The sequence below is a fragment of the Scyliorhinus torazame genome, chromosome 5 (assembly GCF_047496885.1).
Source record: "Scyliorhinus torazame isolate Kashiwa2021f chromosome 5, sScyTor2.1, whole genome shotgun sequence".
In the NCBI taxonomy this organism is placed as follows: domain Eukaryota; kingdom Metazoa; phylum Chordata; class Chondrichthyes; order Carcharhiniformes; family Scyliorhinidae; genus Scyliorhinus; species Scyliorhinus torazame.
In genome coordinates this window covers 255964077-255989411 of record NC_092711.1, presented here as the reverse complement: position 1 = coordinate 255989411, position 25335 = coordinate 255964077, and the positions used below count along the sequence as shown (strand labels likewise).

At 46.0% G+C, this 25335-nt stretch overlaps 1 protein-coding gene across 4 annotated transcripts in view; it reads right to left on the bottom strand.

Moving 5' to 3' along the window:
* The window catches only part of ocrl (OCRL inositol polyphosphate-5-phosphatase), a 130948-nt gene that overhangs the window by 25286 nt on the left and 80327 nt on the right, over nt 1–25335 (bottom strand). For 3 of the 4 annotated variants that reach the window (XM_072505384.1, XM_072505386.1, XM_072505387.1), the window contains 4 exons: nt 24576–24686; nt 21837–22002; nt 15893–16128; nt 13200–13223 (listed from right to left, as the gene is read on the bottom strand). In XM_072505384.1, coding sequence (XP_072361485.1) covers nt 13200–13223; nt 15893–16128; nt 21837–22002; nt 24576–24686 — 537 coding nt within the window. The remainder of the gene's footprint in view (nt 1–13199; nt 13224–15892; nt 16129–21836; nt 22003–24575; nt 24687–25335) is intronic. The other variant, XM_072505385.1, reaches the window with a different exon arrangement.

Genomic DNA, 25335 nt, shown 5'->3' with positions numbered 1-25335 from the left:
TAGGGGCTTTTCACAGTAACTTCATTTGAAGCCTACTTGTGACAATAAGTGATTTTCATTTCATTTTATTTTCAAAAGATGAATATCAGAGAAAAAATACATGAGCAGAGAAGACAGCACTTTTTGGCAAAATGAAATCAGCAAAACCTGCAAATAAAATATTATCAATTAACAATGCAAAAATACAGCATTTAGCAACAGGTTTCATTTCACTGTACCTTGAAATGTGTCGATTATTATCTAATATTTCCAAGAATGTTAAAAGCCCCAACTATGTAAACAAGTTATTCAGCCATGGCAGTTTAATATTCTGCTAAAGTATACAATCTTTTATTTCTTCATTCACAATTACTGATGCTGCCTTTAAATCAAAGAGAATATTCACCAGCATTAAGAATAATGTGAAAAGGAGCAAATCATAGCAAGATATACCACAGACGTGGGGCTGGATCTGGGCCCACGATGCGGCGGAGAAACCCGTAATAGGGATTGGTGGTGGGCGCCGATCCGAACGTGATGATCCGACCCCCTTGGCTGCGCGCCAGTGGAAGGATGCAAATTAATACAAATGGGTCTTAATGACCCATTTGCATCCATTTAGCAGGCCCGGCACCTGGGATTCTCCGGTCCCTATGGCCAGGAATCACGTGGTGTAGCCAGTTAAAATGGCTAACTCCCGATTTAGAATGGCTAACCCCGATTTAAAATGGCGAACGGAAAAGGCTGATGGGAAAATCAGCCAACAGGACTAAAACAAGCAGCTGCAGGTAAACTGGGTATTCACCTCTGGGAAGGCCAGACAAGATCGATACCTGTAGCCATTAGAACAACAAAACACCAGCCATCTGAATACTAATGAGCAATCCCCGGGAACAATGTTCAACAATTTAGACACACAAAGCCAACCCAGACTCTTCGGCGCCAACAGGAGCCTACACAAAAGGAGGTGAACGATCACCCCAAGACCGCCCTTCGATCAAGGAATCGCTCCAGCATTGGAGAATATCGAACCAAGTGATTGGGACAAAGTTCACGACGGCGCGGAACGGCCCCGGTCCCGACCGATTCAGGCCCTGACAATGGGCCAGGATCGGGGCCGCGTCATCTACACGCGCCAGGCCTTGTCGCCCGCATAAAGGCGGCACCGCATAGATGACGCGGCCGGTGCCGCATAACGGGCGTCATCCGCGCATGCGCGGGTTGGCCGGCGCCAACCCGCGCATGCGTGGTTACCTTGCTCTCCAAGTCCGCCCCGCAAGAAGATGGCGGACGGATCTTGCGGGGCCGCGGAAGGAAGGGGGTCCTCCTTCAGAGAGGATGGCCCGACGATCGGTGGGCCCTGATCGCGGGCCACCCCACATTTCAGGTAAAGCCCGGTGCAGGATCCCCCCTCGCCCCTCGCCCCCCCCCTAGCGTTCACGCACCGCTCACGCCTGCAGCGACCAGGTGTGGACGGCACCGGGGGGAATCCGCTGTTTTGGCCTGGCCACTCGGCCCATCCGGGCCTCAGAATAGCGGGGGTGCCGGAGAATCGCCATTTTCGGTGTCTCCAGCGATTCTCCGGCCTGCCAAACTCGACCGGGCCGTTCCCGGAAATTTTGGCAGCCCAGGCGATTCTCCCAACCGGCATGGGAGTGGAGAACCACGCCCAGGGTCCACCCCGAAAGGCAGGAAGCCCCTGGGGACTATAAGAATAGAGTCCAAGTTCAAATCGACCCTTCTGCGCCCTTCTTCCTCCTGCCACCTTCTGCTTACTGTTAGAATCAGGTGAATTCATAAGTGGCAACAAAGAGATGGCAGACCAGTTGAACAATTACTTTGGATCTGTCTTCACGAAGTAGCACACAAATAACCTTCGGGAAATACTAGGGGACAAAGAGGGTCTAGCATAAAGGATAAACTGAAGGAAATCCTTATTAGTCAGGAAATTGCACTGTGGAAATTGATGGAATGAAAACCCGATATGTCCCTAGGGCTTGATGCTCTGCATCCCAGAGTACTTAAGGAAGAGGTCCCAGGAAGAGTGAACACATTGGTGATAATTTTCCAGCATTCTATAGACTCTGGAAGAGTTCCAATGGATTGGAGTGCAGCTAATGTAACCCCACTTTTTAAAAAGGGAGGGACAGAGAAAACAGGGAATTATAGGACGGTTATTCTGACATTGGTGGTGAGGAAAATGCTGGAATCAATTATTAAGGATGAAATAACTGAGCATTTGGAAAGTGGGGACAGGATCGGTCCAAGTCAGCATGGATTCACTAAAGGGAAACCATGCTTGACAAATCTTCTGGACTTTTTGAGGATGTGCCCAGTCGAGGGGACAGGGTGAAACATTGGATGTTGTGTATCTGGTCTTTAAAAAGGCTTTTGGCATGGTCCCACACAAGAGATTAGTGAGCAAAATTAAAGCTCATGGTATGGGGGTAATGTATTGATATGGATAGAGAACGGTTTGGCAGACAGGAAGCAGAGAGTGGGAATAAACGGGTCCTTTCCAGAGTGGCAGGCAGTGACTAGTGGCGTACTGCAGGTTTCAATGCTGGGACCCAGCTGTTCGCAATATACATTAATGGTTTGGATGAAGGAATTGCATGCAATATCTTCAATTTTGCAGATGACACTAAGCTGGTTGGCAGTGTGTGCTGTGAGGAGGATGCAAAGATGCTGCAGGGCGACTTGGACAGGCTGGTTGAATAGGCAAATACTTGGCAAATGCAATATAAAGTGGGTAAATGTGAGCTCATCCACTTTGGTGGCAAAAACAGGAAGGCAGATTATTATCTGAATGGTGGCAGTTTTGGAAAAGGGGAAGTGCCTGGGTGTCATGGTGCAACAGCCACTGAAGGATTGCATGCAGGTACAGCAGGCATGGAGGAAAACTAATGGCATGCTTGCCTTCAGAGCGAGAGGATTTTAGTATAGGAATAGGGATGTTTTGTTGCAGTTATACAGGGCCTTGGTGAGGCCACACCTTAGGTATTGTGTGCAATTTTGTTCTCCTAGTTTGAGGAGGGACATTCTCGCTATTGAGGGTATCCAGCAAAGGATTACCAGATTAATTCCCGGGCAGGACTGACATGAAGAAAGACTGGATCGATCAGGCTTGTACTCACTGGAGTTTAGAAGAATGAGAGGGGATCTCATAGAAACATATAAAGTCCTGTGGGAGTGGACCGGCTAGTCGTGCGAACAATGGTCCCAATGTTGGGGATGTCCAGAACTAGGGGTCACAGCCTAAGAATAAGGAGTAAGCCATTCAGGACTGAGATGACGAAGAACGTCTTCTCTCAGAGAGTTGTGGACTTGTGGAATTCTCTACCACAGAAAGCTGTTGGGGCCAGTTCGTTGGATATATTCCAGAGGGAACTGCACGTGGCCCCTGCGGCGAAAGGGATCAAGGAGTATGGAGAGAAAACGGGAATGGGATACTGAATTTGCATGATCAGCCATGATCATATTGAATGGTGGTGCAGACTCAAAGGCCGAATGGCCTACTCCTGCACCTATTTTCTATGTTTCTACGAAAAGAGACCCCTGTCCGGAAGCTAGAGAGAAATCCAGATAGCGCCAGTGTAAACAAATTACAGCTGTAACACTTATTTGGGGCTCCACATGAACTTCCTTGAAGGAGAACAACTGTATCCTGTGTTTTAACCCCACAGATCCATTAGCTGCAAGCCATTCAAAACTTTCTAGTAGTGGGTTATGATTGACAGCTTCCACAAATCAGCTGCAGTTTTGCTTCATTTTTATCCCTTCATGGATCAGTGGTGACATATATTAACCACATCAAAGGGAGATAAGTGCATGCCAAGCACTAAGTGCATTCCAATCACTCAAGCGTGCGATTGCAACGCACTTACCTCTCATCAACGTGGTCAATGTTTGTGAACGTTGAGGTTTCAACACTTATAGAGTCACTGATCCTTGGGGAGGGGGGGGGGGAGGGGGGGAGATGGGGGAAGAGAGAGAAGAGGCCTCCGTATTACAGGGGTTCCTGGGGAGGGGGGTCTCCCTCGTTAGGAGGTGCGGGCTGACGGGATCACCCCCATACTTGGGGGAGAGGGTACCTAGACAATATGAGGGTAGGGAGCTGCTTTGCGTTGCTGGGGGGGGGGTTCAGGGCTGATTTGCGGTGAGGGGAGTGGACGGCTGCGGAACATCGCTATCAGGCCACCCGCTCGCAATGGTGGCCCAATAGTGGTATTCCCTTGGGAATCCCGCGTATTCATCGGCAGGTATACATTTGCAAGGGATACAGAATTGCTTCCCGATTTGTATCCTAGGGGGATTGTAAATGGGTGCAATTCTCCTCCGGTGGGAGAACATACGGCGGGATTCTCCGTTGCTTGACTCCGAAATCGTATTCGGCGATCGGGCGGAGAATCCCCGCTTGCGGCTGAATCGGGGTCGGTGCCATTTTTCAGATGCTCCGCCCCCTCCAAATCGGCATCATCGAGGCGTGCGCCGCATGCCGTTGTGACAGATTCAGCGTGTCGGTTTGAGGCCCTCCCCCAATGCTCTGCTCCCGATCGGCTGAGTTCCTGACCACGCGGGTCGCGTGTGGTCTGACCTTACATAAACCCGGCATGGCGGCTGCGGACTGCATCCAGTGTTGCCACAGTTGGGCGGGAGCTGTGCTGCTGGCGGGGGGGGGGGTTCAGCGAGTGCTGGGGGGGGGGGGGGTTGTCCAGGGGGCGGTGAGGGGGTGTCCAGGGGACATTATTTGGTCGGACAGTTGCCATGTTGTACGGCGCAACCGCTGCAGGTCATCGCTGTGCACATGCGCGGCCACGGACCCGGCAATTCTCCGGCTGTTTATGTTTGGAACGTATGGAGTTTAACGTGGCGTGGCTGCTAGCCCCCCATCGTGTGGAGCATTGGTGCGGGGGCGCCGCAGACTTTTTCATTGTACAACTAGACACTTCCTCCCGACATAGCTGGAAAGGAAGAGAATCCAGCCCATAAACCCCCTAATATTTAAGCATGCCAATAATACAGAATAAGATGTCAAAAGGTGCCAATGATACCACACTTGGGTGAGTGGCAAACAAGGGAGGATGATACTAATTGACTGCAACAGGACATAGATTGGCTAGCAGAAGGGCAGGCAAGTGGCAGGCAGAAATTAATAGAGGCACGTATGAAGTGATGCATTTTGGTAAAACAGAGGGAGTGCACCAGTGGGTGCACGTGCACCAGTGGGTGCACGTGCACTGATCTTTGAAGGTCGAACATGTTGAGAGAGTGGTTAACAAAGCAGATGGAATCTTGGGCTTCATAAACAGAAGTATTCAGTTTACAATTAGTCTAGTTATGTTGAGCCTTTATAAATCTCTGGTAAGGCCACAACTAGGGTATTGCAACCAGTTCTGGTTGATGTATTTTGGGAAGGATGTGAGGGTCCTTGAGAGGGTGCAGAGGAGAATAGCCAGAATGGTTCCAAGGGTGTGAGATTTTAGCTACAAGATTAAGTTCGAGAAGCTGGGGGTGTTCTCCTTGGAGCAAAGGGAATTGATAGACATATACAAGACATGGTATAAGGTAGACAAAGGAAAACTATTCCCATTAGCTGATGGTAGAAGGACTAGAGGGCACCAATTTAAGGTTTTGGGCAAAAGATGCAGGAGAACTTATTTTAATGCAGCAAGTGGTACTGACCTGGAACTTGCTGCTCAAGAGGGTTATGGAAGCAGAGACAATCAATATCAAAAGAAAATTGGATATTCACTTGAGATAAATAAACTTGCACGGTTGTGGGGACAGAGCAGGAGAATGGGACTGACTGGATCACTCCATGGAGAGCATGCATGGACTCAATTGGCCGAATGGTCTCTGTGCCATATTCTATGATTTAGAACAAGAGTGCTGTGAAAATTTAAACTGTGTATTTTACAATCTTTTTTATACTCCATCTACTGACATAAGCTTTAATCTGGAACCAGCAATGAGTGTTTTTCAATTTAATATTTATCCATCGATCCTTTATAAAGTTTTCTATTTTTACTTACATCCCTTTTCCCCCTGGAATAATCCCCTTTGAGATACCTTAGCAGGAGGCCACATCATTGCAAACAGGAATGTTTAATCCGATTGGTATGAAAATAGATTTGCAGGAAGCAATTTAATGCCATATGCTATGCAAAGTCCTGCAAATCTCAACACTTAACAGTATATGTGGCTTACATTGGCTGATTGAGTATTGTAATTCTGCACAAAGAGTCTCTGAAGGAGTAAAAATGTTCCTGTGAAGGCAAACATGTCACTTGGTTCACCAGCTTACAAATACTTCAGACCATGAATTTGTTTTAGTTTAATAATAGCAAAATTAACCCATAAATATGTTAGTTGATAACAGGGTCAGATTTAAAATGTAGAAGTTAGTCAGCCTCCCTTGGAATTCTTAAGATGCCAGTATTATATTTTAAAAATCACAGAAAAAATGCAACATTTGTGCCATGTTAAGTATCTGGGGGTCATTTGTAACAACTGGTGGATTACATTCACTAGAAATGCTCCCGAAATATATTTTGGCAGGCATCAATATTGCACTGTTTTATTTTATATTAAGGTGATGCATAGGAAGCTTCTTGTCTGAGCCAAAGGCTCTCTATTTTAATAGCCAAGACCATGGGTTTATGCTGAGTTAGCTCATTTCAGCCACGGCATCCGTTGGGACAGTGCAACTGGTTTCAATGTCCTAGGGATATGATGAAGTGGGAGAAAATAATTCAACCAGGGCGTTTCAATCCTTCTTGCTCTTCGGTGATTCCTGTGCACATAGTTTGGGAAAGAATAAAATTGGACTCAGATGGGGTGCCCTGCAAGGTCAAACAGCCAGTCGCCAGATACTGTGTCGGCTCATAACTGAATGGTCATTTCATTGAGATACCAATACCGAAGCAACCACCTCCTCCTCGGAGGAGAAAACTTCCAGCCCCTTTACCATCCACCAATTACTTGAGTACTTAAGCCAACAGTAAAAAATTACTTCCTTTAATGGCATTTCTGACCCAATGTTATCTTATTAAAAAAATGTCAACAAATCTAACAATTTACAGTACTGGTTTCACAACCAAGTCATTTCAGATGCCAGAATTACTTGTTACTCAATTTAACTTGGGGAAGGGGTGCGGCGATGACCAGCTAAGTCGCACGTTTCGGCAGCTCCCAGTGGAACGGACTTTTGGGCTCTTAATTGGAGCCCCAACGGCAATTTTAACGGCTAAAAACACTGTGGTAAACCAGAAGGGAATCCCCCCTGGATACGGATGGAAAAAGGAGAGGAAAGCGGCCGGATTGCGGAGGATCCTCTAGAGCAGCGGCAAGGAAGGCAAGCACAAAGCAAGATGGCGTCGGAAGGTGGCCGTTTAGTATGGGGCCCTGACCAACAAGAGTTCCTGCGGCGCTGTGTGGAAGAACTAAAAAAGGAGATGAAGAAGGAGCTGCTGGCCCCGATATTACAGGCGATTGAAGGGCTAAAGGAGGAGCAAAAGACCCAGGAGCAGGAGCTTCGGGTCGTGAAGGCAAAGGCCGCTGAGAATGAGGACGACATACAGGGCCTGGTGGTGAAGACAGAGATGCACGAGGCACAACACAAAAGGTGTGAGGAAAGGCTGGAGGTGCTGGAGAATAATGCGAGGAGGAAGAATTTAAGGATTCTTGGTCTTCCCGAAGGCGCAGAAGGGGCGGATGTCGGGGCATATGTGAGCACGATGCTTCACTCGTTAATGGGATCGGAGGCCCCGACGGGCCCGTTGGAGGTGGAGGGAGCTTATCGAGTTATGGCGCGAAGACCGAGGGCTGGAGAAATACCTCGAGCCAGAGTGGTGGGATTTCTCCGCTATAATGACAGAGAGATGGTCCTCAGATGGGCGAAGAAAACTCGGAGCAGTAGGTGGGAGAACGCGGTGATCCGCGTATATCAAGATTGGAGTGCGGAAGTGGCGAGAAGGAGGGCAAGTTTTAATCGGACTAAGGCGGTGCTTCACAAAAGGTCAAATTCGGAATGTTGCAGCTGGCAAGATTGTGGGTCACACACCAAGGGAAGCACCACTACTTTGAGACGGCAGAAGAGGCGTGGACATTTATTGTGGACGAGAAGCTGGAATAGGCGGGCAAGAAAAAGAACGTTTGGGACAAAGTGGTGGGGTGATTACGTGGGGTGAAGGGGGGAAAAAGGGGGAGGGGATGATTTTTCAAGTTGTTAATCTTGCGACCCTGTAACTTTTCTCTCTTCCCCATGTTGTGGGGGAGGTGGGGGGGGGGGAGGGAGGATGAGGAACTGTGGGCGCCGGTCATCAGGGGCGGGGCCAAGTGGGAAACGCGGGCTTTGTTCCCGCGCTATGGTAATCATGGCGGGAACAGGGAAGCAGGAAGGAGGGGGCCTCGCACAGTGGGGGCCGAGGTCACGGGGGGAAGCCGAGGTCAGCCAGAGTTTGATGACTTCTGGGAGTAACATGGGGGGTGCAACTACGCTAGAAAGGGATCTGGGGGGGGGGGGGTTAACTGGGTTGCTGCTGCTGGGGAGAGGGGGGAGCTGGTACGGGGTGGGGTGGTCGAGGCGGGAGGGCGCCGTCTGGGGGATATACGGGTACGTGGGAACCGGGTGAGGAGCTGGATTAAAAAAGGGGATGGCTAGTCGACAAGGGGGGGGGGGGGGGGGGGAGGGGTAAAGAGCCCCCCCAACCCGGCTGATCACGTGGAATGTGAGAGGGCCGAACGGGCCAATTAAAAGGGCACGGGTACTCGCACACCTAAAGAAATTAAAGGCAGATGTGGTTATGCTGCAGGAGACGCATTTGAAACTGATAGACCAGGTCAGTCTACGCAAAGGATGGGTGGGGCAGGTGTTTCATTCGGGGTTAGATGCAAAGAACAGGGGGGTGGCTATATTAGTGGGGAAACGGGTACTGTTTGAGGTAAAGACCATAGTGGCGGATAGTGCGGGTAGATACGTGATGGTGAGTGGTAGATTGCAAGGGGAGGAGGTGGTTCTAGTGAACATATATGCCCCGAACTGGGATGATGCAAATTTTATGAGGCGTATGTTGGGACGTATCCCGGACCTAGAGGCGGGAAAGTTGGTAATGGGGGGAGACTTCAGTACGGTGCTGGACCCAGGGCTGGACAGATTGAGGTCCAGGACGGGGAGGAGGCCGGCTGCAGCTAGGGTGCTCAAGGACTTCATGGAGCAGATGGGAGGAATAGACCCCTGGAGATTTAGCAGGCCTAGGAGTAAGGAGTTTTCGTTTTTCTCCTGTGTCCATAAAGTATATTCACGGATAGACTTTTTTGTTTTGGGAAGGGCACTGATCCCGAAGGTGACAGGGACGGAGTACATGGCCATAGCTATCTCGGACCATGCTCCACATTGGGTGGACCTGGAGATAGGAGAGGAAAAAGAACAGCACCCACCCTGGAGAATGGACATGGGATTATTGGCGGATGAGGGGGTATGTTTAAGGGTGAGGGGGTGTATTGAAAGTTACTTGGAGCTTAATGACAATGGGGAGGTTCAGGTGGGAGTAGTCTGGGAGGCGTTGAAGGCAGTGGTTAGAGGGGAGCTGATATCTATCATGGCACATAAAGGAAAGCAGGAGGGTAGAGAAAGGGAGCGGTTGCTGAAAGAACTTTTGAGGGTGGACAGACAATATGCGGAGGCACCGGAGGAGGGACTGTACAGGGAAAGACAAAGGCGACATGTAGAATTTGACTTGTTGACTACGGGTAATGCAGAGGCACAATGGAGGAGGGCACAGGGTATACAGTACGAATATGGAGAGAAGGCGAGCCGGTTGCTGGCCCACCAACTGAGGAAGAGGGGAGCAGCGAGGGAGATAGGGGGGGTGAGAGATGAGGAGGGAGAGATGGAGCGGGGAGCGGAGAGAGTGAATGGGGTGTTCAAGGCATTCTACGAAAAATTATATAAAGCTCAGCCCCCGGAAGGGAAGGAGAGAATGATGTGCTTTCTGGATCAGTTGGAATTCCCCAAGGTGGAGGAACAGGAGAGGGCGGGACTGGGAGCACAGATTGAGATGGAGGAGGTAGTGAAAGGGATTGGGAGCATGCAGGCGGGGAAGGCCCCGGGACCAGACGGATTCCCGGTGGAATTTTATAGGAAGTATATGGACTTGCTGGCCCCGCTTTTGACGAGAACCTTTAATGAGGCTAGGGAAAGGGGGCAGCTGCCCCCGACTATGTCAGAGGCAACGATATAGCTCCTCTTAAAGAAGGAAAAAGACCCGCTGCAATGCGGGTCCTATAGGCCCATTTCCCTTTTAAACGTGGATGCTAAGATTCTGGCCAAGGTGATGGCGACGAGGATAGAGGACCTGTGTCCCGGGGGTGGTCCATGAGGACCAAACCGGGTTTGTGAAGGGGAGACAGCTGAACACGAACATACGAAGGTTGCTCGGGGTAATGATGATGCCCCCGCCAGAGGGGGAAGCGGAGATAGTGGTGGCGATGGATGCCGAGAAAGCATTCGACAGAGTGGAGTGGGATTATCTGTGGGAGGTGCTGAGGAGATTTGGCTTTGGAGATGGGTATATCGGATGGGTACAGTTGCTGTATAGGGCCCCGATGGCGAGTGTGGTCACGAATGGACGGAGGTCTGATTATTTCCGGCTTCACAGAGGGACGAGGCAGGGGTGTCCCCTGTCTCCGTTATTGTTTGCATTGGCGATTGAGCCCCTGGACATAGCACTGAGGGGTTCCAGGAAGTGGAGGGGAGTGTTTAGGGGAGGAGAAGAACACCGGGTATCTTTGTATGCGGATGATTTGTTGTTGTATGTGGCGGACCCGGTGGAGGAGATGCCAGAGATAATGCGGATACTTGGGGAGTTTGGGGATTTTTCGGGGTACAAATTGAACACGGGGAAAAGTGAGTTGTTTGTGGTGCATCTGGGGGAGCAGAGCAGGGAAATAGAGGATTTACTGCTGAGGAAGGTAACAAGAGACTACCGTACTTAGGGATTCAGATAGCCAAGAATTGGGGAACCTTACACCGGCTTAATTTAACACGATTGGTGGAACAGATGGAGGAGGATTTCAAGAGATGGGACATGGTGTCCCTGTCACTGGCAGGTAGGGTGCAGGCGGTTAAAATGGTGGTTCTCCCGAGATTCCTCTTTGTGTTTCAGTGCCTCCCGGTGATGGTCACGAAGGCTTTTTTTAAGAGAATTGAGAAAAGTATTATGAGTTTTGTGTGGGCCGGGAAGACCCCGGGAGTGAGGAGGGGGTTCTTGCAGCGTAGTAGAGATAGGGGGGGGGGGGCTGGCACTACCGAGCCTAAACGATTATTACTGGTCCGCCAATATCTCAATGGTGTGTAAGTGGATGGGAGAAGGAGAGGGAGCGGCGTGGAAGGGATTGGAGAGGGCGTCCTGCAAGGGGACCAGCCTACAAGCAATGGTGACGGCACCGTTGCCGTTCTCACCGAAGAAATACACCACAAGCCCAGTGGTGGTGGCAACACTAAAAATTTGGGGGCAGTGGAGACGGCATAGGGGAAGGACGGGAGCCTCGGTGCGGTCCCCGATAAGAAATAACCATAGGTTTGTTCCGGGGAGAATGGATGGGGGATTTGGAGTATGGCAAAGAGCTGGGGTAGTACTACTGAGAGATCTGTTCCTGGATGGGACGTTTGCAAGTATGGGAGCGCTGACGGAAAAGTATGCGTTTAAGTATATGCAACTGAGGGCGTTTGCGAGGCAACAGGTGAGGGAATTCCCGCAGCTTCCGACGCAGGAGGTGCAAGATAGAGTGATCTCAGAGACATGGGTGGGGGATGGTAGGGTGTCGGATATATATAGGGAAATGAGGGACGAGGGGGAGATCATGATAGATGAGCTGAAAGGGAAATGGGAGGAAGAGTTGGGGGAAGAGATCGAAGAGGGGCTATGGGCTGATGCCCTACGTAGGGTAAACTCATCGTCCTCGTGTGCCAGGCTAAGCTTGATACAATTTAAGGTTTTACACAGGGCGCATATGACTTGACTGGAGCACGGCTCAGTAAATTTTTCGGGGTAGAGGATAGGTGTGGGAGATGCTCGAGAAGCCCAGCGAATCACACCCACATGTTCTGGTCATGTCCGGCACTACAGGGGTTCTGGGTGGGGGTGGCGAAGGGGCTTTCGAAGGTGGTGGGGGTCCGGGTCGAGCCAGGCTGGGGGTTGGCTATATTCGGGGTCGCAGAAGAGCCGGGAGTGCAGGAGGCAAGAGAGGCTGATGTTTTGGCCTTTGCGTCCCTAGTAGCCCGGCGCAGGATATTGCTTATGTGGAAGGAAGCCAAACCCTCGGGCGTGGAGACCTGGATAAATGACATGGCAGGGTTTATAAAGCTAGAACGGATTAAGTTCGTATTAAGGGGTTCGGCTCAGGGGTTCACCAGGCGGTGGCAACCGTTCGTCAACTACCTCACAGAACGATAGAGGGAATGGAAAAGAAAGAAGGCAACAGCAGCAACCCAGGGGGGAGGGGGGGGGGGGGGGGGGGAGAGGAGGACCCGGGCGGGCTCTCAGGGATGTCATTGTATATGTATAGGCATTTGTTTTAGGTAATATATATTGGACTGTTAGATTGTACTTTTGGAGAGTAACTATTTTTGATAAGGCAGTTGCCATTTAGTTTTTAAAAATATATTATTTATTTATTTGTTTAAAACTGGCCACTGTTATTTATATTGTTTTATTGTTGTTAAAAAGAAAAACTGTGTACTGTTATGTTTGGCCAAAAAATCTTGAATAAAATATATTTAAAAAAAAAATTTAACTTGGGGAAAAGGAAGGGAAGTGTCAGTTCTTACCTTATTACTTGGTGGGGGAAGAGCTGATCAGGCCCTTTTTGTCATGGGTGATACATTTTCTTGGCAACTACAATCCTTTTTTGTGCACTTTCTAATACGGACCTCTGGGCCATGATGAGAAGCAGGGATCCGGTTTGTAATTAAACCTCATTATCCAGGAGTGTAGGGACTAATAGCGTTAGACCAAGTGTAATGGAATAATTCAATAGAATTGGAAATCAAACATTACATTCTGGTTTATCTGGTTCAGTAATACACCAGTGACTTTATACCCAAGGCCACGGAGGAAACTCAGAACAATTCTAACCTTCAAAATCTGTGAAATATTTAAAAAGGATTAGATGTAGTCAACCAGTATTAGTCTAACACTTTCCAAATGTACCATTACCTTCAGTAACATGTGGTCATCATCCTGAACATGGCACAAGAGACAGAAAGAGAAAAAAATCATCAGCCTGAGAAAGATTTCTGAAAAATATCATGTGCAGATTCAACAGAATTGAGTTAAGTGTAATAAAAATTACTTCTTTCCCTTGGAGTGTTGTTCACGACTTTCAAAATATGCACATTTTAAAAACCCTACTTCAGAAGTGAACCTGAGGAAGTACAATTCAGCAACTGGAAAATGTGTGTATTTTTGAAAAGCTTCTGTGTTTGCGAATAAAACATTCTTAAGTCAGGTAGAGGATAGGAAGATTCAGGATAAAGTTCCCTTTATTCTGTTCTAAAAACATAATTCAGCTGCAATTTCAAAAGTACTCCCTTATTGCAACGGCGTGGCATTTTGCACTATTGACCACCAACCAACCATCCTTAGCCCAAAGTGACTCTAAATTAGTGCAGAAAGACAAGCTTTATATTTTATACTTTCTGGTACTAATCAAATCAAGGGATACGAATGTTAGGGAATTGAACATCCTCCATTTTACGCACAGGTGTTAACAGCTCATACTTTAAGGTCAGACATAGGACATTAGACTCTGTAAATATCTTTCTACAATGTACCCTCACCCTCGTCTCCAAAATCTATCAAAGTTGTACCAGAGCAACGTATTCCTATTTCCCACAACTACCACCTTGTACACCCCCACCCACCATGGAGTGGGATTACCAAATTAATGCCAATTAATTTTGCTTAGTTTTATGACATGGATCAATATTTCCTCAACTGATTTCATTTGAGGTTTTTACAAAAAGCAGACTTTAATTCTGGCTAGATTTGAATACAGAGGTGGAAAGCTGGTGTTTAAACCAACACAATATCTGACTGCAGGCTGGAATATCATTGCTAAGAAATGGAAACTTTCAATAGTTCCTAACTGACAAACTGGGATAAACATGACTTTAGTGGCTGCTGGAGAAGGTGGAGCATAAAGAAATATTCCTGAGGCAAATATTCCAGGATAAAAGTTAACACTGCCACATACAGTGCACACATATGAGAGATGTATGGGTTTTAAACACAAAATAAACAATAAAAATGCCATATGAATAAGCCATCCACCTAAACATTATTCTCTTGGTCTGAAATTAGCTTCTCCATTAATAGTACTCTCCACTATTGATCCTCTGAAGGTGCACAACACACCTAACACAAAAAAGCGAGTGGCGAATATTTCTGCAGAAATTGCAGGGAGATTCTCTGACCTCCCTGCAGTGTGCTTCTTGGTGGCGAGACACGGCCAGCTATTGGCAGATGGTGGGATTTTCTGGTCCCACCGCTGTCAATGGGACTTCTCATTGAATCCACCCCCTACTGCCGCGAAACCCACGGCAGGGGTGCGCCATCAGCGGGACCGGATGTTCCTGCTGTCGTGAACAGCCGCAAGTTCTTACGGCACTTCTTTTAACTTGTGCAGTTGCTTACCATTCAGATCATCAGACATTAAAATAAGGGGTTAAAAATGTCCAGGGCATGCTTCATGTGCGTTTTCATCGTGTGTCTCTGCTCTACACACATAAACAGATCATTATTTGGAGGCAACAAAAAAGCAATAGAAACACAATTGCCTCGATCAGAACAAAAGTTCAACATTAGTTTTGTCATGTGAGGGTGCCTTTAAGACATGATGTTTAAGCAATGTACCTTCAAGAAAACAGTGATGTCAGAGAGTGGGTGGAGCTGGGCTTTAGGTCAGCCATTTTGGCAGGTTTTTAGTTTCAGTTTAAAAACAGCTTGTGTGTGTCTGTGTGTTTCCAGAGAGCTGCAAGTTTGAAAAGAGCTTGGGAGTGTCTGTGTTTTCAGGGAGCTGGATCTCTGACATAAAAGACCATCTCTGGATCATTTGGGTGATTTAAACTTATAATAGTGAAGCCTTTAACCTGATGTGATTTTGTTTAAAGGTGTTAAGTCTCTTGGAAGTTTGAAGGAACATTTTAAGGAATTATTTACTGTTGCAATATTGTCTGAGTTATCTTTGAAGTAAGGGGTGTTAAGAGATCCAATGTTTATTTAAGATGTTAAGTTGAGTTCATGGAATAAACAGTGCTTTGTGTTTAAAAACGCATGTGTCCAAAATTGTAATCCCACACCTAGGGAAAAAGCCGTGTGCTCGGAAAAGCAACAAATACATTAAAGGGTTGGTTGAACTCCATGATACATTTTGGGGTTCTGAAAACACCTCGCCCATAACAGTTTGTTAGTAACAACTAAACTATTCGGTGCTTTTTCTAGCATACCCATTTCTTCACAGCAAATACCACTTGCATGGGTCTAAATCTTTCAATATATAAATAGAGCCACATTGAATCAATGAAGAGAATGTATTCATATCAGCCACATTTCCCCAGGGTAGCAAAGATTTTTATCAGATTGAAGAAAAGAAAAAAAAATCGCAGGACTATAAGAGCAGGAAAATGGTGCAAATTTGGTAGCCCTTTCAAAGAGCCAGCATGGGCATGATGGGTTGAAGGGTCTATTTCTTTGCTGCATCATTGTCGGATAAGGAAATGTAACTTCGGTCACTCAGTTTAAATCAGGACGGGAGAAGAGGGTTGGAGTGCACAATAAGGATTTGCAAGGAGCAATGTGCAAAACATTAATAATCTATATGTTCTTTTAACATTAATTTAAATTCTTACCAGATCTATAAGCTTGGTGATGGGCACTTCTCTAATTGGCTTCTTCATTCGACACAGTGATTCAAGTGATGTACCAAAACAACTCGGCAAGTAGTTCCCACCAATTGTTAGGAAATAATCCTTCCCCCGATCCAGATGCAAAACCAAGATGTCCTCAATTTTATCCTCAGCTGAGTTTAATAATGTCACGGAGTCCTTGCTAACATAAACTTCAAGTGATATATCAACAGACTCATCTGAAAGAGAACATTCACAAGAATTCAGAAACCCTTCTTAAATAGAGAGTTAGATAAACTCATAGCTACGTGTATTTATATGGTACCTTCAAAAGAGAAGTCCCAATTCACAGTTAAACTAAGTCGGGGAATAGCCTGGAGTGAGAAATCAGAAAAAAATGACAGAATTTGCTTGCAATGCAGAGTTTTACTTGGTGGAGAAAAGTGGAAGAATTGAAAGAATCACTGCAAGGAGTTCTCTTGTGCAAAGGTGGGACTTGACAGGGGGAAATAGCACCAAGGTCAAAAGCAGAGAGCAGAAGGATACAACAGAAGATACAAGAAAGCAACACATCAACACACCTCAGGACATCTGAAAATGCTTCAAATCCAGTAAAGTACTTGGAGAGAAGGTGGCTGAGAGGGGGTATGACCGAGATGTTCAAAATCATGAGGGGGCTGGACAGAGTAGATAGGGAGAAACTGTTCCCCCTCATAAAAGGCTCAAGAACAAGAGCAGAAAAAAGCAAATGTGACGTGAGAAACAACTTTTCACACGAGTGGTTCGGGTCTGGAATTCATTGCCTGTAAGTGTGGTAGAGGCACGTTCAATTGAGGAATTCAAGAGGGCATTAGATGATCACCGGAATAGAAACAATATACCTGTATAGGGGCATGGGGAAAAGGCTGGGGAATGGCACCAAGCCATAATGCTCGTTTGGAGAGTATGCACAGATATGATGGGCCATATGGCCTCTTTCTGTGCCATAACAATTCTGTGAAATACAGTCAGTGGGTAACATAGATAAACACAACAGCCAATTTGCAGACATGTTTCAACAGGCAGCAAAAGGAATAAATGGCTGCCAGGTCACTGGAGAATGTGCCTGCTCTTTCAATATTACTATTGGGCCTTTTATATCTATCCTGTTTTTAAAAAAAAGTTTGGAATGTTTTTATTCTCCATTTTCACATTTTCCTTCAAAATTTACACCCCACCCACAAACAGTAAACTGCAACAAATACAAAATCAATCCCCTTAACAATACCAACGATCCCATCCTCCCACCACCCCAAACAACGGCCCACCTGTCAACATATGCATCCCATAAAACAAACCCTCCCACGGTGGAAACAAAAAAAAAGAGAAAAAGAAAAAGGAGTCCGGGACCGCCCATGGTGACCATTGACCTATAGAGTCCACTCCCCCCCCCCCCCCCCTACACTCAACGCCATCCAACCTCTGAAAGAGTACCGTACATGATACCCAAGAGTTGTACCCCCCCCCCCCCCCCCCCCCAGTCTCCAATTCCTCCCGTCCACTGCCTCTTGTAAAACTCCTCCCCCAACCTCGGTTCCTTCCCCCCTCAACTTTCCACCCCGGCTAGGCCACTCGGACCCTGTTCTGCCAGGCTCCGATGGCCGCAGCCCCTCCCCCCACCTCACTCCCGTTCACTGGCCGGCTTAAACCAGCCAGCGTGGATGATACCGCCCGGGTCCCTTTCCCCCTTGCCCGGCCCTAGGAAAGCCCAGAAATCCCCTTTTAGCACACAAACCCCGCATATCCACCTACACCACAAAGAGCCCTCATTTCGAGTGAAAGTCCCATCACTTCCCTTGTCCAAATATATACAACATTGGCTTCTTTAGCCCATACAATATCTATCCTGTTTAATGTCTTAACTAACAAAATATATCTAGAATAGCACAGCATTCTCTCGGCACAACAAATGTGTTCAAGGCTCTGAAACGGGGGTTAAACCACAACCTTCAACCTCAAGAGGCAAGAGTTTGATCACTTGATCAAGGTTGAGAAGGGATACAAGTGTGTGAGAGAGTTATAGAGGAGCTATTTTGATTTAAGTTTTCTATAATTCCAAATGATAAAATTGTCACCTTTTATTTTAATGGACCACATATTTACTGGTGTTCTCTCTTTAAAGGATGTGATGAGTGCTGTAGGGCACGGTTTTTCCTAATTCACAATTCTATTGATCTACTATAAATAGGATCATTTTATATTACAATCGTTTTAATTAAATTCCTCCATCTTGCAGTTTAACCCAACCTTTGCACAGGGTAAGGAAACTGAAGGATCACTTGAAAGATCACCTCCTGGCCCTGCACACCTGCCAATCTAGGTACAGAATGCTATAGCTTTAGTGCTCTGTGCAATTGAACAGTCGGAAGCTCGCGCCCATTATTTTCTCCTATAATGTTCTTTAGCAATCTTTAGTTGCATTTTATATCCTTGCATCTTTAAAGTATTCATGATTTTATTTTTAAGGATTCTTCCAAACTCTTTAGCAAACTATATTGATTGGCAAAGGCAAGAAATTTAGGGATTGTGGCTTAATACTGGACAACATAAGGATAAATTTGAGTTTACTAACACTATAGTTTGGCAAGTCAACCAGGAGGACATCGGAGGAATTCAGTCTTGAGGTAAAAAGCTTGTACAGTATTACCATTTCCGAAGTAGTGACAGAAATTGGCAATGGTAAAAACTAGCAGGCTTAGTGACAGATAGAATATGGGATTGCTCAGGCAGGGCAATCAGTATAGGAAGGGGAATGAAGTTGGGAGTTATGAATATAGACTTTTGCTGATGAGACACTTTGGGCAGAATTCTCTGTTAATGGGGTTATGTCTCCACGCTCGCGAGAAAACGGGCGCGAATCACTCTGGACTTTCCTGGACAAAGTCCAGAGTGATTCTCTTTTTGAAGGGGGCTTGCAGGGCACCGGAATAATCTACGCAGCTTCCGATATGGGGCCCTGCGCTTCCGGCCGGAGGTCCGCGGATGCGTGCAGTGGCCCCGCACAACATGGCGGACCCACACAGCAAGCCGGCCCCAACAAAATAGGACCCCCCCCCCCACCCCAGATCGCACGCGCCCGCCGATCGGTGTCCCCCGATCAGAACCCTGGCCGGCCTGGAGGTCCCACCCGGTGACGGATCCCCCCGCCCCTCACCAGGGTGGCCACGGACTCTATCCGCAGCCGCCACTCCGAGTGCTCGCCAGGTGGAACCATGAGTGCCCGCCAGGTGGAACCATGAGTGAACCACGCCAGCGGGAACTCGACCAGGAGGATTGCCGCGGGGGCATCTTTCAATGGCCCCCGCCTGGCGCCGCGTCGATCGCGCGCACGTGACTGGCGCCGATTCTCCGGTCCATGGAGAATTACGGGAAGACGCCAAACCCAATCGCGGGTCTGATGCCTCATTCCCTGCTCCTAGCCCCATTTCGGCGTGGAGAATCCCGCCCTTCGTTTTCCCAGTGCTTGAATAGAGAAAGCTTCAGGATTTGATTTTCTAAGTCTTCCTGAATCATATTATTTTTGACCTTGGCTTTGATGGCACGAAGCCTGCCAGCTCCAAAGTGCTCAATTGCTCTCCTGACCTGCTAAGCTTCTCCACCAGAAAACTATCCTTTACTGTATAAGCAAATTTGTATTTCATATCTCCCTTCTGTTGGTCTCTGGCCTAACCATACAATTTCAGAGATGTTAACATTTTCCATAATTAACACATAATAAAGTTCCACATCGGTCTTTGTCTGCAAACTTACCTTTGACTAGTGTCCTTTAAGTTAGTTAATAGTTGTTTGGTTCTATTCATATTAAGGGAGATACCCCTGTCAAGTGCTTATAATACTGATGGTTAAGAGATTGTGGGTCTGCAGTTCTTGATTTTCCATTTATTAATTTAAATGTTAAGTAACTCTTCTCCTGAAATGGTACCGGAGTGAGGAAATTAGCCCTAATATTTTATCCTCATCTCCTTCTACTATCTCATGTCCATTTTTTTATACCTATTAAATTCCTTATCAATAATATAATTCCTCCACCTCTCTTTGTACATCTATAGTTTAAATGGTTTATAGTGTCTTAGTTCTTGATCATCCACTGGCATTGGCCTTAATTCCGAGATGCCAATATACCATAAACTCTAATGTTCATTAACTTGAGTAAATATAAAAATTAAATATATTAAATATAAAAACAATTTAAGCATACCCTTCACAGGGGATTTTTAAATATTATTTACATCATTCATTTTCCTTTGCTCTCTTCATCTCATCCCATATTAAAAGACTATTTTTAGGATCTTCCATATCACAGCACAGCCCGTGAGGAGACTGCTGCTGTGACACAGGAATTAAAGTAGATAGCCTGTGAATTTGGATTTGGAGAGAGTGACTGCATAGTGGGGGCTTTGGGGTGGGTCTCTGTAATGATGGAAATGACCGTTCAGGCCATTTGAACAAGTAATTTGTTGACCTTATTTTTTTTGACTGGATAAAGCCACGTTATTTAATTTTTATATTTAAAAAAAATAAAGATTAAAGGATCAAAGTGTTTCTTGGGGACCTAGGGGGTGGGGTGGTTGGGGCTGGTTTCGCTCAGTAGGCTAGTCAGCTGGTTTGTGATGCAGAACAAGGCCAGCAGCGCGGGTTCAATTCCTGTACCAGCTGAGAATTCTGAATTCTCCCTCCCTGTACCCGAACAGGTGCCGGAATGTGGCAACTAGGGGCTTTTCACAGTAACTTCATTGCAGTGTTAATGTAAGCCTACTTGTGACAATAAAGATTATTTATTTAATTGGAAACTGCAACAATGTTAACAGTGTTACCTACATCTCTCTGTACAACAAAGCAGTTTGGGAATATTTTCAGCAGAAGCATTTTGCAATTTTGGTATGGTCTTTTTTAGGTCACCAAGGGAAAACTGTCTTCTAAACATTATTGGCAGGATTTTCCACCCCACACCCCAACCATTCCTGCTGGTGGGATCCTCTCGTCCCACCGAAGGTGAACCCCCCCTGGAATGGGTTCCCTGGGGGGTGCATCCTGCCAATGGCAAGCACATTCACCACCCGAAGGCCTGCTGCCGGGTGGGGAGGCGAGGGGGAGCATCCTGGTCAGAGAAATAATTAGATCTTAATTTGTCTGTTTTAGTTTACAATTAATATAACAATTTATATTTTTCTAGCACTGTTTAAGTACTGAAAGATGTAATAACATTGGCTAAAAGATGAACTCAAAATCCACCAGCTAATTTGTGCATCGGCTTTTGCTCATTATGATGGAGACTGAATAGGGTTACTTTAGTCGAGATGGAAAACAGTCATTGGAAGCAAAAATAGGTTTTCCCATTGATTAGATTGAAATTAGAACCTAAATTTCTCATGAAAACTAAAATTAACATTCAAGTGGTAAGAGTAAAAATCAAGTTTACAACATGTGGAACAAATGTCAGAGATTTCATTCAAGACCCTGTTTATTTCTCAACATTACTTGTAGCTGTCATGTGTGAAGTAAAACAGTTGTCATTTATCACAACATAACATATTGGGGATTTTTTTTCCAAGAGTAATACTAAAATATGAATGACGGGGGGGAAAACTAGGGATATGAGAAAAGGACAGGGGATTGGGATAGGAATTGCTCTTTCAAAACAACCTGCACAAACACTATGGGTCAAATAGCCTTCTTCTGTACTGTGTCACATACAGTATGATTAAAATTTGGAAATTAAAGGCTTGGACTGAAACTAGGGATAAATTCACTCGCACCCCACAAATAATACTGAAGTTTCATGTGTAAGAGACTAAACGTAACATTGAAATTATTTCTAGGTATAATTCAACTTGGGCTGATACACGTCACTGACCTGTGAGAAAACCATTGCATTAATAGACCACTAAATGGTGGCTGTTATACTTACTCGGTTCAAGATATCCTTCACAAGGTTCTGCCCGTAGCCACTGTTTGCTGTAATTGCTGTCATTCAGTTTGGGAATGAAGGAGAAATGACAGGGCACCTGTCCATCATTAGTTATCTGAAACTTTTCCCTTTGCAGCTGTCGGAACTTAACGTCCCCAAATGTAAACTGTAATTAAGAAAATAACACATGAGTCTTTTGTTGATGCTTCACTTTGGTTCAATTATTTTTAATGAACACAATGAATTACCTGTACCTTTTTTTTGTTACATATACAGGGTATCTCAAAGTTTCTGGAATAACTGTCTGTAGCTTTTTAATCAAATATATTATTTCCCTATTGCGTTCACTTTGTTACTTTCATAAAGCTCAGAAAGAATTAACCATTAACCCTGTACAAAGATGAGATGCCCATACTTTGTAAGCCAAGTGAGTGGAATGTGAACATTTTCCAATTCCATGATACAGTCTCCAATCGATGGTTTAAGAATTTGTCTGACAATTGTAAATGACAGATATGTTACATTGCAACATGGAACATTACACTGCTGCATCAAGCAAGGTAGCTTCATAGAATTTACAGTGCAGAAGGAGGCCATTCGGCCCATCGAGTCTGCACCGGCTCTTGGAAAGAGCACCCTACCCAAGGTCAACACCTCCACCCTATCCCCATAACCCAGTAACCCCACCCAACACTAAGGGCAATTTTGGACACGGAGGGCAATTTATCATGGCCAATCCACCTAACCTGCACATCTTTGGACTGTGGGAGGAAACCGGAGCACCCGGAGGAAACCCACGCACACACGGGGAGGATGTGCGGACTCCACACAGACAGTGACCCAAGCCCGAATCGAACCTGGGACCCTGAAGTTGTGAAGCGATTGTGCTATCCACAATGCTACCGTGCTGTAGATTGATTCTAAACTCCCCAGTGAATAGTACTTTGCTGCTAAGTTGGTTAGCTAAACTATTTTCATTAATGTATTAGACCTTGACAACCGTTGCACTTTTTAAGAATTAGGAATATTGAATTTTCGAATTTGAATAAAAAATGATTAGTTGGTACCTCAGTGAAAAATATCACAGGAAAAAACATGGGCTGGGATTTGATGTCCCAGCAGTGCCACCAGGAGTGATAACAAGTCCACAGACCATGCCAGTGATGGATGCTGGAGAAGGTGGGGTGAACTTTCCAGATTACCAGGTGGACCCCGGCAAGAGTGGGAAATGGTTGATTGACAAGTGAGGGGGGGGGGGGGAGGAGTCTTTTCAGGCAAGGGAGGAAGATTTTTCCTCAGGTGGCCCTTCCACGGGCACAAAGGTCTTGATTGGGAGGGTTATTCCCTCCCAAGCCCGCAGAAAAGCCCCCAAGGTATAACCTTGGCAATGTAGTCTGGGTAAATACCAGTAGTGGCAGAAAGAGGCCCTGAAGTGGCCACTTAAGGGAATGCAATTACCCAAGGGAAAGTGGGCTGCCCGACACTATCTCACTACTGGTAAATACCAGTGGGAGCGGGTAGGTGATGGGCATGGATTCACCTGCCATCCCACCCGATTTCATGCCCTCCCAATCCCCTGCCAGGAGGGCAGGGAGTGGCATGAGATTACAGCAATGCTGCTCAGCTAAAGAATTGCTTTAGTACATAAAGAAACTTTTCCCACTCTAGCGCTACTTGTATGATGTATTCTCCCCTCACTGTCATTAAAAACATTACATCATCCTTTGAATCTTATATTATAGAGTATTCTGTATGGCATACATATTAGTTCAAAATGTTAAACAGTATTAGGAATTGAAAATATGGCACAGGCTTATTTTGCATCCTAGAAACACTGACCAAAGAACAGAAATTTAATTTTAACTATAGCAGGATAACTTGAATGGTAGACATTTAATATTCCAGGCACAGATCACAAGTGATAATATTATAGTTGCTATGCACTTCTCCCATTTGCTTGGGCCTGCATACACAGATATTCTGCAACCAGTGAAGCAACATTCTGGGAACCAGAATAGAAAAATAATCCATCTGAGGGGCATTGACGGAAATTATGTTATTTTATAAAAATCAAAGTACTGCTTTTGTTCAAATGCAGAATACTGCAGATGCTGGAAATCTGAAATAAAACAGAAAAAGGTGGGAGTATTATAGATCAGGCAGTACCTGTGGGTGATGCCCTTTAAGTAGAACTGGGAAAAGTTAGAAATATAATACGTTTTAAGAAAGTGAAAGGGGTGAAGGTGGGCGGGGGGGGGGGGGGGGGGGGGAAACAAGAAAAAAAGGACTGTGATAGGACAGAGAACACCACCTCCCTCCCTTTTCAATGACAGCTTTCCACACAAGTGCAGGAGGCATAATACCCACCCTTTTACCTTCTCATCATCCAAGCCGATAAAAGATCATCGACTTGAAATGTTAATTGTTTTTCTCTCCAGATGCTGTCTGATCTGCTGTGTATTTTCAAACATTCTGATTCTAATTTACTACTTTTGAATGTTGCATAAAAAATAACCTAGGATCTGTTTTACATGTTGAATGGCATTTAATGGATCCAGGGGCTGCAATCCTGATACGTTCAGTTGCAATACTGGCAAAGTCAATTCACATACTGTTACATGTGCAACAAAGGGAGATTTTCACATAGGTCACAGGCAATTTAGAACAAATTATACCAAAAACGCTACCAATATTGTAGCTATCAAAGGGTTGCTAATGCTATAGTGGTTATGCACTTACATCTCTTCTACTAAGGGATAAAGAAGGTAGGAACTCATTCTCCATTCGATCCATCACTCGAACAATATCTTCAAACACCTTCTTGTACCTCTGTTCATCTACAATTTTCACCTAAGACAGAATAGAAGTTAATCCAATATTTCTCTTACATACACACTCTACACGTACTTACAATTTTATACAGTGTGTACTTCAGATTTGCAGGAAGGTCACATCACACTGTGCCCATAATGCATGAAAGAACAGGGCCGGATTCTCCATCAGCGGGATCCTCCACTTTGTCGACAGTGCACTCACGCCCACAGATTTCCCAATGGCATGGGGGTGCCACAATGGAAAACCCCATTGGCTGGCTGGTGAGATGGAGGATCCCATTGCCAGCTGGGGCGCACTACACCAGAAAATGATTGCGGCAGGACTGAGAATTCACCCCCTGTATTTATACACTGCTTTTTAATGACACTTCGGATATCAAAATAAGTTCTTCTGAATTGTAGTCAGTGTTGTAATGAAATGTGTAATCTAATTTGGTGCACATCAAGGTCTCTCAAACAGTAATAAGATAATGATAAGATAGCGGATGAATCTAACTGGACAGGAAGATCCCAGAATGGGACCCTGGCTCAAAAGACTGTGGGCTGGATTCTTCGTTCCTGAGACTCAAGTGTTGACGCTGGGGCAGCATTCGTGGACTTCACGACAGCAAAACTGGTGCCGAACCTGGAACGATTCAACGATTGCTAGCACCGGTGCCACGTGG